General features: G+C 36.7%; 1 protein-coding gene across 3 annotated transcripts in view; it reads right to left on the reverse strand.

Moving 5' to 3' along the window:
* Positions 1-16,187, reverse strand: part of ATP2C1 (ATPase secretory pathway Ca2+ transporting 1) — a 124,639-nt gene that overhangs the window by 49,625 nt on the left and 58,827 nt on the right. For all 3 annotated transcript variants that reach the window (XM_057737888.1, XM_057737890.1, XM_057737889.1), the window contains exons 2-7: positions 15,257-15,367; positions 13,734-13,850; positions 11,264-11,353; positions 9,210-9,245; positions 5,483-5,544; positions 4,818-4,926 (exon numbers count right to left, since the gene is read on the reverse strand). In XM_057737888.1, coding sequence (XP_057593871.1) covers positions 4,818-4,926; positions 5,483-5,544; positions 9,210-9,245; positions 11,264-11,353; positions 13,734-13,850; positions 15,257-15,367 — 525 coding nt within the window. The remainder of the gene's footprint in view (positions 1-4,817; positions 4,927-5,482; positions 5,545-9,209; positions 9,246-11,263; positions 11,354-13,733; positions 13,851-15,256; positions 15,368-16,187) is intronic.

The following is a 16,187-nucleotide window of genomic DNA, read 5'->3' on the forward strand; positions in this document are numbered from 1 at the left end:
AAAGAATAGCAAACAAAATTGGAACCTGAGTTTTGTCAGGATATCAAGTTTTCCACTGAGGAAATGGAAAATGTACTTTGTAACTCTGGGAGTCAGAATGCTCTGACAGGAAGACAGCTCCCCTGATGGAACTGCTGCTTGCTAGTGGCTGTTACTGAAGAGTGTGCAAGAACGGAGCCTTACGGAAAGGGATATAGTGCCGAACTGAGGTTTCAGGCAGAGCTCGCCTCTGACTGTAGCCAAAGGGTATCTGTGCTTATCCAATCACACTCAGTACCTCTGTTTTTTACTCGCCCTGGAACTGAGGGACAGAAGGGAACAAACCTAAAGACACCAAAAACTACTCACTGAGCCAAACTACTATCCTATAATAAAGTGCATGGATTCCTAAAGTAAAAAGGGTCGCTATGTAATGCTAACTGGCTTGTTCTAAGTTCAGACTTCTGAACTTGGCCCCAGTAGACCTTGACTCCTAGTGGAAATAACATCTATACCCTGATCTAGTGTCATAAAAATGGCTTCCTGGCTCTCAACTACATAAAAGTGGTACTTGTCTAAGAGGAGTTTGATACATTTAGAAAATCATCGTATCAAAAATTGGGTTTGAAAAAAAAAAATGGCAACTGTACCCTGTGTATAGATCTTGAAGACAGTTTCAAAGAATGATATGGGCTAATAACCCTAAGCACTTGAGCCACCAAAAAAAGTGTCAAGAGAATTACTCACTCAGAACTCCAAGTGGAGGAAAATCTTACATTTCAGGCATGTTTTGGGTTTAGTTAGAAACTTGTAGCTAAGAGGTAAAATATTTTCAACAGCCAAAAGAAATCCTCTTTTCCTCTGACTTTTACACTGTTTTCTCTCACAAAAAATTCTTTGTTCAAATATTGATATAGACTTTATCTGGAACATTATGGAAAATATGTTTCCAAAAAGGCAAACTGTACTATTATATAAGTGTATACAGTCTATAAGATTGCTTCATCTAAAGTCACTGATCAATCCCTTGGCTGCCACCAATTAACTGGCTTTTAAAAAACTACAATAAAATTCCTCAGGGAAAAAAACTGGCAAACATGCCCATAGCTCAATTTCTGTAAGTTTTCCTATCCCAGCTCCATGAATAATTCTAAGGTTCCTATGCTGGTAAGGCTACTGCCACCAACACATATTCGCTCATTCCCCAGCTACGGAAAACTGATTCGGGCAAGAAAACAATATACAGAAATCCTGAAGTTATTAATATTAATCTTCTTCAAAAAGAGTTTTATAAAAGAGAGTCTCAGCTCGCTATGGACTGAATTCTGTCCCCTAAAATTCATGGTGAAGCCCTAAACTCCAATGTGATGTGATGCTAACTGGAGACAGGGCCTTGGGGGGTAATCAGGGTTAGAGAATGTCATGTGGGTAAGGCCCTCATAATGGATCAGTGGCTTTGTAAGAAGAGAGTCACTCTCTCTACCATATGAAGACATAGCAAAAAGGCTGCAAGACAAAAAGAGAGCCCTCACCAACAACCCAATTCTGCCAGGCCCTGACTGTGGACTTCCTAGCACCCAGAACTGTAAGAAACAAACGTCTGTTATTTCTCAGTCTATTTTATTTTATTACAGCCTGAACTGACTTGAGACACAGCTGACAAGATGCGACTACAGGCTCAGGCAAGAATTATAGCCACAATGTGAACCACTGAAATTATGACAGGAACCCTCGAGCTGCAGCCATGACAATGCTGAAGTGGCAGCCTTGGCCATGGGCCATGTTCGCAAGGAAAGAACTACACTGCAGAAGTCCTGGGCTTGCTTTTTCCAAAGTGAAATCCATGTGCTTTATTTGTGAGAAATTAATACTATCCCAAGACTAACTGAGGAGTCTTCTGTTTCCTTTATACTCTAATGAAGAGCTTGTTTCATGTAGGAACATCAAATAGCCAACTAGCCTTACACAATCATTCATCACAACCAAATTCAGCAAACACTCCAATAAGCCAATTTAATTATGAAAAGTTAGTAACCTTTATCCAGAAGGGAAAGTGACCGTATCAGCCTTCTTATTCTTCAGTCAGCATATTTAAATCTAGAAGGAGGAAAGGCTCAACTCTTTCAGGAAAGTTGCCTCAATCTACTGTCAAAGTAGTTGCAGAAACCTGCCTGTTGTACCAGGTAGTAGATGAAGTGAATAGGGGAGAGAAGCGGTAGAAGGAATGAAAGATGTTCAACTATACAGGTAAAGTGGAATCATATCAACCTAAGCACAGCACTGCCAGATAAAACATGTGCTTAAGTGTCTGAAAAGTTAACAAGTAGGGGAAAACAATCACAACTTATCAATTACTCCACAGAGCATGCATTTCTAATGTCTATAGCCTCAAGCTTTAAAATGTCAAAAATCTCCTCGCATTACATTCACAGTAAGTTTTCAATATATATTTGCCAAATGGATAAAATATGTACTAATCCATATTCTGATGAGTTGTTTTTCTATATGCATGATAATTAATTTTAATTATTTGAGCTAATTCTCAATTAACCTTTGTTTAAATGAAGCCCTTAAATACTTTACTAAGTCAAATGATGTTTTGAGGAGGTTTCTATGTCATTATACTGCTCAAATTGTTCAAACAATGGGAAACATCATCCTCTAGCTATGCCACTAAGGAGGTCTGCTTCTGAGTTAGCAGAGAAGCACTCCGGAATAAACGGTGACAAAAACTTCATGGTTTCAAATTAGGGTTCTTTGGGGGAGCAGAATATGACATATCAAGTGACAGGCCTACTACATCTCTAAGGAAGAATAATTCAAGGTCTTGTCATTAACTAAATATTAGGAATAGGAGGAAGGGACAAAAATTAGTAAAAAAAAAAAAAAAAAAAAAAAAAAGATAAAAAGACCTACTAAGGAGAGAAAGAAGGAATAAAGTAAAATTAACATCCCCAATACTTGCTGTATTATTTCCACTCAACAATTAAAGCAATATCTTTCTAAGGATAAATTTTAAGTATCTGGAAGAAAGACCTTTCTTTATTTCAAGATTAAATGAAGCTTGTACTTATTATAATTCCAAATGTTCTGCAGGCTTTCCATAACCTCCACAGGAGAACGCTCACGCTTTGGGACACACCACATATTCAAAGAACGACAGCTCCGTACATGTCAATTCCAACAGCCGATGAGGCTGACGTGCTCATGGGCTATGAGGGCTTCTTATACTAGGTGCCTTCAATACATTCTGCACATGGTGGCAGGATTAAAGGTAACATCATTGCCAACTGGGTATGACCTTCAAAGCTAAATCCAACCAATAAAATCTGAAGCAGAACTTCATACCCAAGGGCCCCCAATTCTGATCACACCTTACATTTTCTACCTTTAACACACTCCAGCTCTGGGTCCCATACCAGCACACTCATAGGGATCTAAATGCTGCTGCTGCTCCACCTCTGTCCAGCCCTACCATTCGATCATCACCACCAGAGCAATGCTGTCAGAGGCATTCTCTCATTTCTCTCAAATCAGAAGCAACCTCTCGCTTCTCTAGATTTTCTATCCCATTCTTTGTACTTCCCTTTCACTTACCCAGTTCTACTTTATGTTATGGTGATCTGTGTACATCACAGTCTGCTCCCTGAGGGCAAGAACTCTATTACACCATCTTTGTGTCTCCCACAATGCCTAACACTCATCTCCATAAAGATCTGGTGATTCACTAAATGGACACCACAAAAGGCTCTATGGGAAAGATAAATACATTTTAAGGGGGAAAAAAAAAAAACATGTTTAGATATGTCATTCTTTTAATTGCATTTGCTTTTTATATGTACTCTGATAATCTGTGTTTTAAGTGACTATTTAATCCACTTACGATTAAAATAAGCACTAACACAGTGAGGTTCTGTAGATTGCCCTACTATGTGTTCTCTATTTGACCCATCTACTTACTCTGTGTTCCCAATTCTGTTCTTTTTTTATTTTTTTGCCTTCTTTTAGATTAAAAAAGTTGTTTCCTTTCTTTATTAAATTAGTTATACATCTGTTACTATTCTTTTTAATTTTTTTATTTTTATTGAAGTATAGTTGATTTACAATGTTGTGTTAATTTCTGCTGTACAGCAAAGTGATTCAGTTACACATATATACATTCTTTTTTTTTGAATATTCTTTTCCATTGTGGTTTATCACAGGATATTGAACACAGTTCTCTGCACTATACAGTAGGACCTTGTTGTAAGCATCTGCTAACCCCAACCTCCCATTCCACCCCTACCCCAATCCCTGCCCCCTTGTCAACCCCAAGTCTGTTCTCTATGTTTGTGAGTCCGTATGTTTTGTAGATAGGTTCGTTTGTGTCATATTTTAGATTCCACATATAAACAATATCATATGGTCATTTATCTTTCTCTTTCTGACTTACTTCACTTAGCATGATAATATCTAGGTCCACTGCTGCAAGTGGAATTCTTTCTTTTTTATGGCTAAGTAGTGTTCCATTGTATATATGCACCACATCTTTTTCCATTCACCTGTGGATGCATATTTAGGTTGCTTCCATGTCCTGGCTATTGTGAAGAGTGCTGCTATGAACGTAGGGGTGCATGTGTCTTTCGGAATTAGAGTTTTGTCTGAATATATTCTCTCGCCCCTTCCACCATGTGAGGACACAGCAAGAAGGCCCAGATATGAAACAGAAAGAGGGTCCTAACCAGGATGCAACCATGCTGGTGCCTTGATCTTGGACTTTCAGCTGCCAGAACTGTGAGAAGTACGTTTCTGTGTTATTTTGTTACAGCTGCTCAAACAGACTAAGACATCAAACTCACCTCAAACAAGCGCAAGTCAGCAGGAACTCTGTCCCCAACAGAAAGGCAAACTGTATCACCTGGAACCAAGTCTCGTGCAAGTGTATGTTCCAATTTTCCTTCACGCACACTGTAACATGAAACAGAAACAATCACGGCTGAAGACAGCAAGCCAGGCCACTTATTTTAAGAAATTCCTCCCAGTGGGCTTGCCTAAGGGAAAATACATTGCATTACCACCACTTCTAAGGGGATAAGTCAAATACAGAAACCAAGATAAGACTTATTTTTGTGCTCTTGGTAATTAAGATGCACAGATGATTTTAAAAAATGGGATTGAAAAAGCTGACCAGTTGTTCAAACTTAAAATGTGAAAATTGTAGCAACCTTCTCAATCACCTGGGTCTGTCTGAATACACATCACTGCACTCACAACAGTGCTTGACACACAGTCACACACAAAAAGCGTCTGTTGAATAAATTCGTCTCAAGACTCTCAAAATTAGAAGTAACGAAAGTTTTAATAGTATAACTGGCTATACTGAATAGAGCATGAATTTTTCATGTCAGATTAATGGTTTCTACCTTATGTTTCAACAAATATTGGGCCACAATGTGTACTGTACTAGTCACACTTAATTTCTACTTTTAAGAGCAGAAATCCATATCAGAAACAAGGATCATACCAATGGCATTCTGGTGGCATAAGTTTACTCAGTTCTTCAAGAGATTTTTCTGAACGATATTCCTATTTAAAAAAAAAGAATATTAAGATATTTATAAAGAAATGCAAATATGTACGTTCTGAAGACCATATGCTAGTTAGACTTAATTAAATATTGACCACAATCATTATTTTAACATTTCTCCCAATTTTTATCTTTTTCTTTACTTGCATTTATATTCCTACCCGTCAAAGCTTGCCCCTTATTAAATAATGTTAAATTATAGTGACCAATTTTTGATAATTAAGTATTCTCAATTATATAAATATATATATTTTGGCTGCGCCAGGCAGCACGTGGGATCTTAGTTCCCCAACCAGGGATCAAACCCACGGCCCCTGCATTGGAAGTGCAGAGTCTTAACCACTGAACTGCCAGGGAAATCCCTCAGTTTCATATTTTTATATTCAATGTGCAAACCTAAGGTCAAGTTACTTATAAGAAAGTGAAGAAAACTGATTAGGGAGTCCAAAGAATATATAATTTTCAGTCATTAAAAATTAAGATCACTGAGCCTCATAATTAAGATAATTTTACTTTTAGTGTTTAATGACCAAGGAAAGTCAAAGACAATTAACTGCAAACAACACTGGCATTGAGGATTCAAACCCATAGCAACTGCAAAGGTTTGTGAAATCAGTCTGTGTGGGAAGAACATGTGTTAAATAAGGAGTGAGATGTGGCTGCCCTACCCTGACAGACACCTTTCCTGTAACTGTGAATTACCCAGAAGGGGAAATTCTTAGGAGCCCTAACTGTGAGGCTCTGGCCGTCCTCCATCCATGCAATCACAGCTGACAGTCAGAGGCATCCTTCACCTCACTATACTATTTGGTTCAGTAACATGGCCTGTCTTGCTTCATGCAACATCACTGCTATTTTTGTCTCATGTCTGCACTAAGTACACCAATCTTTTGATCTAAGGTTAAAAAGGGAGAAGAAGGGATTGGGAGAGTAGTGGGAGCAACAGTTGGGGGGTGTTTTGAAATGACTGCAGTGCTAGCACTAATCAAAATTGCACACCCATCACAAACATTTTCAAATAGAAAATGCAAAGCTGTATAAGAATAACTTAGAACTAAATCTGTCTTTACTAGTTAGGCAAGAGGAACAAATGTGAGAGTAAGGTAAATCTGTAAATATAAAAATCACAAGACACCCAGTATAATATACAGCATAAGGAACATTACAATAACTTTGTATGGGGACAGATGGTTCCTAGACTTACCATGGTGATCATTTCATAAGGCATGCAAATATCAAATCACCGTGTAATGTACCTGAAACTAACACTACTGTACATCAACTCACTCTACTTCAATTTAAAAGAGAGAAATTAAAAAAAATTATCCCCCAAACATAACAAGGATATTAAGGAATTTGGAAGTTTTACCCCAAAATTCCACAGAAGGTTAGAAAACACTCACCAATCCTAGATCCTAATAATAAATGTCATAGAAGCAGAGCGATCTTTACCTCCCTCTTCAGACTTCTTAGCCTTTACTCCCTAAACTACAAAGATATCTCTATATCAAAATGATCCTTCAGTACATCACCAAAAACTTGACAGCCATCTCAAATGAACACCCACAAGTTATGTTTTAAATTTACTGTAAGGTGGCATCAATATATGACTATACAGAACAATTAGCCATTTTTATGGCTGCAAGGGCATACAATGGGGAAGGAAAATGGAGATTAGAAAAGTGGGGGAAGGCAGACATAAATAATAAAAGACTATACAATGCACTCTCCTAAAACACAGGTAAAAACACAAAAATAAATAATCCTAAAACATTAAGACTTTCTGATCGTTTTTTACAGTTTTTTGACAAAGCACTATGGTAAGTTCAACTGACAGTAAAGAGGATCTTTGCAGAGAGGGTTTTTAATTGCTGTTTATAGAAAATTTTGTTGTCTCCTAAGCACATTTGGGGAAAAGGCTCACGTCTGTGGAAGAAACCAGACCTACCAATCTGAAACTGGGCTTTTCATAAATGTTTGGATTCTTTCTTGAATTTTCCTTCAAATGAACCTACCATAAAGATACTTGGCAGATGATTTCAGCCATTACATTTAAGACGTGTAACATGCTATCTCTGTGTAAAAGTCCACACTGAGTACGTTAAAAGAGCAGTTTTGTGGGATTTCTCTGAGTGTGGGGCGATTTAGCAAGCCACTAAGGTCTCCCACCCAGAGTGAGAACACTGTAAGAACCCTTCTGAAGCAAGCCGTGCCATACACCTGCAGCATCACTCAAGATGCAAAGGGTTGCAGGTTACTGGTCCAGTGGGTCTTTCCACCCACAGGACCCAAAAAATAGTGTTGAATGAGGCCCAGTCCGGAACGCCCTCTGCTAAACTGAGCCCGCTGCCTGCCCTAAGGCAACTCTGATCTGCTCTAAGCAAGAGGATTCCCTAGATACAGGATCTCTGATGGTGTACTAATGCAACTCACAAACTTGCTGCAGATAATCTAATTCCAACCAGCTTTTCTACACTGGGTTACCATAAAACAAATTACTAAATTAGAGATTACCATAGGACTTTTAGATGATGACAGGAAATACCCAAGGATGGGAAAATAACCACAGCCACTTAAAATACAGTCTTACGATTCAAAACAACGTGAACTTCATATAACATGTTACATTTTTCCCTAAACTAGAATAATTCTGCTAGTTTTATTAACCATGCTTTAAAGCTTTTAACTAATCAAATGACACCTGTCAACTTTGTTCTAAAACCTGTAGAAGTTATCAGATTTTAAATTACATAAAACTAAGCCCACATTTTTATTTATGTCTTGTCAATAGAAATCCAGACATTATCTCCACATTATTCACATTAATTTTTTAAATGGGGTTCCTTTTCATATATTTTCTTTACTGTTTCAATGTCTATGCTGAACAGGGAGTTCGATCCAGATCAGAACACCCCTTCCATGGAGGAATGAGGAATTTGAAATCTGGCCCAATTTTTTAAATGGAAAAAAATTGAAAGCCTATTGCTAGGGACTTTCCTGGTGGCTCAGTGGTTGAGAATCCATCTGCTAATGCAGGGGACACAGGTTCGAGCCCTGGTCCAGGAGGATCCTACATGCCATGGAGCAACTAAGCCTGTGTACCACAACTGCTGAGCCTGCGCTCTAGAGCCCGCAAGTCACAACTACTGAGCCCATGAGCCACAACTACTGAAGCCTGCGCACCTAGAGTCTGTGCTCCAAAACAAAAGAGAAGCCACTGCAATGAGAGGCCTGCGCGCCACAACAAAGAGTAGCCCCTGTTCACTGCAACTGGAGAAAGCCCTCCCGCAGCAACAAAGACCCAACGCAGCCAAACAAGTAAATTAAATAAATAAAAAGCTTTAAAAAAAAAAAAAAAAGCCTATTGCTAGATTTTATTTCTATTACTGTACTTCTTGTTTCCATCTGCTTCAGTTACCTTTAACACCATTAAATAAACAACTAGATTCTCTTCATGCCATTGCCTAAATCAAAGCAGTTGAGGTGGTTCCACAGACTTCCTCGGAGAGGTACTGTTACTGTAAATTATTTCAAAAACAAAGAATAAATTGTTCTCACCAACATACCTATCCTCCAATAACATTTTAATATAAGCCACCTTGATTTTTTTAAGCAATTAACTAAAATACCATTTTTATGCTGTCAACATAGGCTACTTACTCACCTGAACAAAGGCAACTGTGACGACAATAAGTATTGCCTAAACAAAACAAAGAAACAAGCTTTTTAAATTAGACATTGTAACTTCTGAAGCAACTGTTAATCATCTTTTATTTTTCTGACTCTGTCTGCACTGTCAAGACACCAGACATTAAGCACAGAACAGCCAGGGAAAGAATCACAACTCTGCCTTGAGGCCTGTGGGAAAAACCCAACAGGGACAAGGGTCTGCCTCCCTAGGACGGCTTCTCAGACTCTTTGATCTCAGGATTCCTTTCTGTGCTTACAAACTGAGGACAAGCTTTTGTTTATGTGACTTACAGCTATTGATATTTACCATATTAAATATTTCTTCAATTACTCAGTTTTTATTTCTACTTATTAATTCATCTAAAAAAAGCCCATTACATATTAACACATACATTTTTTATGAAAAATATATCCCCCCCCAAAATTGTGAGAAAAGTGGCAGTGTTTTCAATTTTTCTATCTTTAGTGCCTGCTTTAATACAAAGCCGGATTCTCATATCTGCTTCTGCATTCAATCTGTTGATATATGTTGAGTAGGCTGAAGTATATGAAGAAAATTCAGCCTCATACAGATATTGCTGGAAAAGGGAGGAGTATTTTAAAAGCCTTTTCAGATGGTTGTGGACAGTATTCTTAGCTACTACACCAAAATTAGACAACTGTTAGTTACTTTAAAAGTAATGGACAATGCAGAATCTAAAACTATACCAAAGAACTTTTCATAATCTGTTACATTAAAATCTGTTGATCTCTTGCATTTTGAATGCATCTTTTGTCACTGAATATTTTGTGTCATCATGCACTGGTCATTTAGAAAAGATCGATTCACTTGGTTATTCAAATCTTTTAAGTGTTGACACATTTCATAACAGTAAAAAAAAAAAAATCACTTTCACTGAAATCACTACTGATCTCATCAGAATAAGGTCTTAAATACTGGGAAGCTATCCAGCATAAAGTAATGCATACAATTTTTTAAAAATTCTAATTATCACTGAAAGCTTGACTTTTACCACTGGTAACAAATTCTGTCAGTTTTTTTCTTATAGTTATAGGTTCATTTCACTCACTTTCAAAAAAAAGCATGCCAGTTATCCAAGTCTGTCTACCAGTCATTCTTTAGAGTAAAAGGCACACAGCCTTTCCTTGAAACAACCATCATACTTCAATGAGCACTTCCCATTTCATCACACAGAACATTAAAAAGGTACATACTTAAGGATCAAGATTTAATAAAATGAATTTTTACTGTTTTATGAAAAATATTGCTAAGAGAAACAAAGAAAACAATAACTAGTAGACAATCTGGTGCCATTATTTTGATTCAAGCCAAAGCTTTAAACAATTTTACCCGCCATCACTTTTGAGCCACTGATGCAAATGTCTATAGCAAAAAGACAAATAATGTTTTAGTTTTATGAAAGTAGTTTTGACCTCACATGCTCCCTAAAAGAATCTCAGAGACTCCTGAGAGGCTGCAACCAAGAGCTGGAGAATCACAGCTCTATGTTCATTTCTACTATGTTCTTAAGCATAGCACACTTTCTTTAATCAATGCTTGTACTTACTATAAATTTCTATACTACAATGAAACAGAGGGGCAAGAAAAAAGAAAAGATGATGATGAAAGCCAGAATAACCTAGCTGGAAAGAATAAAATCTTTCACAGTAAATATAGAGTGCGTTGTTAAATAATATTTTTAATTTCAAAAATGTCAGGCTTTAGTTCACAATTAGTCAAACATATTCTCAACTGGAAAGTAAAATAAATTCGATATTTAACTGGAAAATTATTATAAAATATTTCATATCTGTGAAATTATCAGATTGTTAAATAATTCTCAGAGGTGCCAATCACAGACCCTTGAACATTACCTGAGATCATTGCAACTAAAATCAGAATTTGGATTTTAACAAAAAAACCTGAAGAAACTCTAAGACATGTTTCCATTCATTTTCTAGAGTAAAAGCCAATCCTAATTTATATGATTAACTAACAATTTAAAAATATATATAAGTTTTTCTTACCACAGTGATACTGACAGCATCATCAAACTGATGCATTAAAACACTGATGACTGCAGAAGCCAGGAGCAGCATGATAAGGGGATTCTTAAACTGAAAGTGAAAACAAACAGCAATTCAACAGTTTTGTATGAATGACAGTTGTGTACCATCACAGCAAAAGCCTAAAAAAAAAAAAAGAAGCCATCAGGGCACTATTACTTACAACTAAGAATTTACCAATTCCTTACACTACACGTGTATTTTCAGCATATTGATTTAATAAATAAGCTGTTCTGAATTTCTACTGGGGCTAGTATAAATGGAGAACTTTTAAGCTAAAGGTTTACATTAAGCACTGGGTAGGACACCTAAATTATGAATTTCAAACATTCCTATACTAGAAGTAAATGGGTGTAGATTACAATTCTGTGGTTAACCCACCTATCATAGGAATAACCAACCTTCCTGGGGCTACAGCTAAGAGCAGACAGTAAGATCCTCACCACAGAAGAAGCTGAAGATTTTCCCAACACTGCTTTTCCTGACACATAGCTAGCAGAGACAAAAGTATCTAAAGAAACAAAACCACAGTACCAGTTCAATCAGGCAGCTCTTAAATGACCTAGTACCAGAGCCACCCCAAGTTCCTCCAGTTGGACATCCTAGTTAAACGTAAGAGCTCTGTTGCCAGAGTGCCTTTCTCTGATGAAACGGTGCCAATCGCTGTCAAAGTCCCAAAGTAACTTTGCAAAGAATCCACCCTAGCAGAGGGCCTCAGCCCCTAGATATCATACTCTGAAGGTAGATGCCGCCACCACCTCCTCTTCCCTGTATGGCTCCTTTCCTTGGCACAGTGGCTGCAACCCTGCTTCACATCAGAATCATGTGAAGAACTTCCAACAAATGCCCAGGTTCACACCAAAGCAATCAAATCAGAATCTCTGGGCACAGGGCCCGGGCTTCAGCATATTTAAAGCACTCCCCAAGTGATTCTAATGCACAGAGGGTTGAAAATCATTGCTCTAGCAAAATAAAACTACAACGTGGTTCAGGCTTGACAAGCCACACGCAAACTGAGTCAGAGTAGCTGGGTTCGAATCCAGCTCTACTTTTGTGTGACCTTAATTTTTTAAGCCCCAGGGGTGCTTCATCTACTAAAATACTACCTTGTACCAAGAACTGTGGCAAGGATTCACCAAGAACGTATATTAAATCACTCTGTAAACTACAAAACCCTCAAACATTAGCTGTTACCACCACACTTTGAGAGCAAGGCCCACGATCTTTTATCTCCCCCTATAAAAAAGCTGTGCCATGGTACCAAGGACACCGCCTGATAGATGGCAGGCTCCAGACAAATGTCTGCAAAACAACAAATTCAGCGTTCTCTCAGGGGAGTGAAGAGTCGCCCAGTGCTTTATGATTAACCATTGATATTTATTGCTAATTATTGCTTGCACTTAGCTACATTACAGGCACTATCTCATTCCGTTCTCACAGCAATCCCACGATGCAGGTACTCTAGCTATGAAAAAGGATCAAGAAAGCAAAACATTAAATCATTATTGCCTAGTGATAAGTCAAATCACTGTAATTTATAAACCCAGAGTAAACTTCCTGACGTTTTAGGTAATGTGGAAATGTGTTAAATGTGAGAATACAAATATACAAGTAAAATATATTCCATTAAAAATAAGACTGATACAAGGTTCTTCTCTAAAACTTCAGTTTTTCTACTTCAGACAAACTCATTTAACAAAGCTAAAACTGGTAAATTTTGGTTCATTAACAGGGAAGGCCCTTTAGAAAAGATAAGCATAGATCTTTTTAAAAAAAAACCTGCAGGTGTTAAGGCATTAGAAAGTTTCTATACTAAAAAGAATTTGTTTGGCAAACTAACCCTACTAACTGAAAACTGCCCATAGGAGTTTTGTAGCTTTTCACTAATATACTTGTTAAGATTAAAAAAAAACCCTACAGTAAATCTTTCTGAAAAGATTAGGATATTAATAAAATACAATTAAAAGTAGCTATCATCCACTGATGGCTTACTATCTAAGATTATTATCCCCATATTACAGATAAGGCTCAAAGCATAATAAAGAGCACACAGCTAGTACGAAATGAAGGTGGAATTTGTACCCAGGCAGTCTGGATTCCAATGACCTAACTTTTACTAATTTTCTAAGCTAGCCATATTACTTTAAAAAAAATTAGCATTTCTACAATAAAAAATATGTAAGTTAAGATACCTGCAAAGTAAACTACTGTTAATAGTATCACCTCCATGTGATATAAGCCCTTAAAGATTTGCACACTAAAAATTACAGAAATTTCAACCTAACAGTAAACTCTAAAAAACAAAAAAATTTAGGTAAAAAAACATTTAAAAAATTATTTCCTTTCTCCATAAATAACTTCACAAAAGTAAACAACTACATTACAAAAACACATGCAAGTTACACAGCAGGAGAAAATAAAAATATCTCACCTGAGAAATATACTTCTTCCAAAGTGGCTCATCTTCACTGATATCAAACTCATTCCAACCATGGAAGGCTCTCCTATGATTTACTTCACATTTGTTTAGACCATTCTGAAGATCAGCCTATGAGATTTTACATACAAAAGTTATTGAAAATATTAGCAGAGAACAAAATAAGAAATCACAAAAAAAGTACATAATGTATGATCACATTTATAGGAACTTCTACGACAGTCAAAACAAATCCATAAGGACAGAAGCACTGGGAGGGATTAACTGCAAAAAACATGCAGAAGCTTTCTGGAGTGATGAAAATTTTCTGCATCTTAATTGTGGTGATGGTTACATTTGCCAAAATGCAAACTGTACATTTAATATGGGTACACTGTTTTATATAAATTATACCTCAATAAAAGTTTTTTAATGTAAGCAACAAGAGTTTAATAAACAAAAAAATTATGATTTTCTATTGAGGAAAGAGGAATAACACAAACCAGTCACGACATACAGAACGCAAAATATCACTATATTTTACCTAGTTTTCTTCATTTTCACTGCTCTCTTGTTTTTTAAAATTAGCTTCTCCAAAATATCGTGCATCTTTCTTGTTCTCTGAGCCTATCACAACTCTGAGGTTTGTATTAGCTTTTGTTCTTGGACTGTGTATTTATTTCAAGAAGAAATTCTGGTTCCTAAATTACTCCAAATAATGAAGTTAAGATGAACTGATTCTTGGGACATTTTATATCCTATAAACACCACTTACATTCTTCAGTCACTGACTCTCATGATTTATTATTTTAACTATCACTAAAGAAACTACTTTCATCTCTAAAATAGTTTCTCTGCCCAAAAGCTTTATAATAGAGTTCAGTAACAGAGTCTTGCATCACATATATATTTAGAGTAAGTGGTTTTAAAATGGAGTAAAATACAAACCTCACTCCAAAACAAAACCTCAAAAAAAGATATCCAATGTTTTTAATGCCATCGTTAAAATATGCAACTTCTGAAGGGAAAATTTTAAATATTCTTTTCATGTTTCATTAGATTGTGCTTTCTAAAACTAGGAAGAGATTAAATTACACAAGCAAAGTTTACTTGCAGTTCTGAACTTGTACTTAACTTTTACATTAGAAAACACACACAAAAGAGATAAACTCCCAACTCTATGTATGTTAATAATTAAATTGATTATTTTCCTAATCCTACTAATCCTCACACAGCACTAACAGTCCCCAGCAATGCTAATGATCTAGAGCTGCACGTTTCAACTAGGTACCCACTAGCCACACACACCTATTTAAATTTCAGTGAATAAAAACTACATTAAATTAAATTCAGTTCCTCCCTTAAACCATCCACACTTTAAATCCTCAACTGCTGTGTTCAACTAGTGGCTACTGCACTGGGCAGTGCAGAACAGAATATTTCTCTCATCACAGAAAATTCTACTAGATCGCACTTATCTATGGAGTCTAAGTGACTCATTCTACTATCCACTCCCTTCCTCCCCACCAAGCACTTACTTGGAGAATGCTTGCAACTTCACTGACGGGTAATTCACTTGCTTTTTTTGATGTCAATACAGGAATCATTGTCTCATTTTCAGCATTAGGAATTTTTTGAAAACGTGCAACCTATGAAATAAAACCAAACGAAAAATATTTGAATATACTAAACAATTCTAATGTCATTTAGAATAAATGAAAATCCAAATGTCCCCAGAAACCTTTTTTTTAAGTTAAAAAACAAATATTTTCAGAATAATGAGTATCCACTCCTATTAAGATAATTTTATACTAACCATCTGCTACTCCAGAAGAACATTTCAAAAATTAAGTCACCAGTGCTAGCTAGAACACAAAACAATTTTCACATTTTAAAAAAAAAAAAAAAAAGATGCTATTTCTACACCAATGTAATGAGTAAAAAGTAAAACAGATGTCCTGTCTAGCAGATCCCAATGATTACATGGAGTCATAATCCTCTAAACTCATTATGTTTAACACGAAGGACAGGAAACAGCTAAGCTTGCTCCATTTTAACTACTCCTGTCCATCAGCTCATTTTTTAACTATCCAGAAAGGACACCAGGCTACTCTATCGAAGCACCATGACAGAACATCAGACTTGCAAACCCATTTCCAAACAAGGGGAAAGGGAAAGCAGAGAGACCAGACAAACAGAGGACACACAGGTGAGTGAAGGGGCTGTGAACAAGCAGAGGGAATCGCAGTGATGATGATAACCATGGCACCTACTTGATGCAGCTTTATAAGCAAATATCTACACAAAAGTGCTTAACACACTTCTAGAAATAAATCCCCAATCCAGACTTGATTCTTTACAGACAAAAAGTTTTGAAAAAGTATGAGAAAGGGAGACAAAAGCTCCGCACTGAAACTTTAGAGAAGGAAACACTCCAGCTGCCACACACCCACTGATTTAAGCAATACT

The sequence above is a fragment of the Hippopotamus amphibius genome, chromosome 6 (assembly GCF_030028045.1).
Source record: "Hippopotamus amphibius kiboko isolate mHipAmp2 chromosome 6, mHipAmp2.hap2, whole genome shotgun sequence".
Classification (NCBI taxonomy): domain Eukaryota; kingdom Metazoa; phylum Chordata; class Mammalia; order Artiodactyla; family Hippopotamidae; genus Hippopotamus; species Hippopotamus amphibius.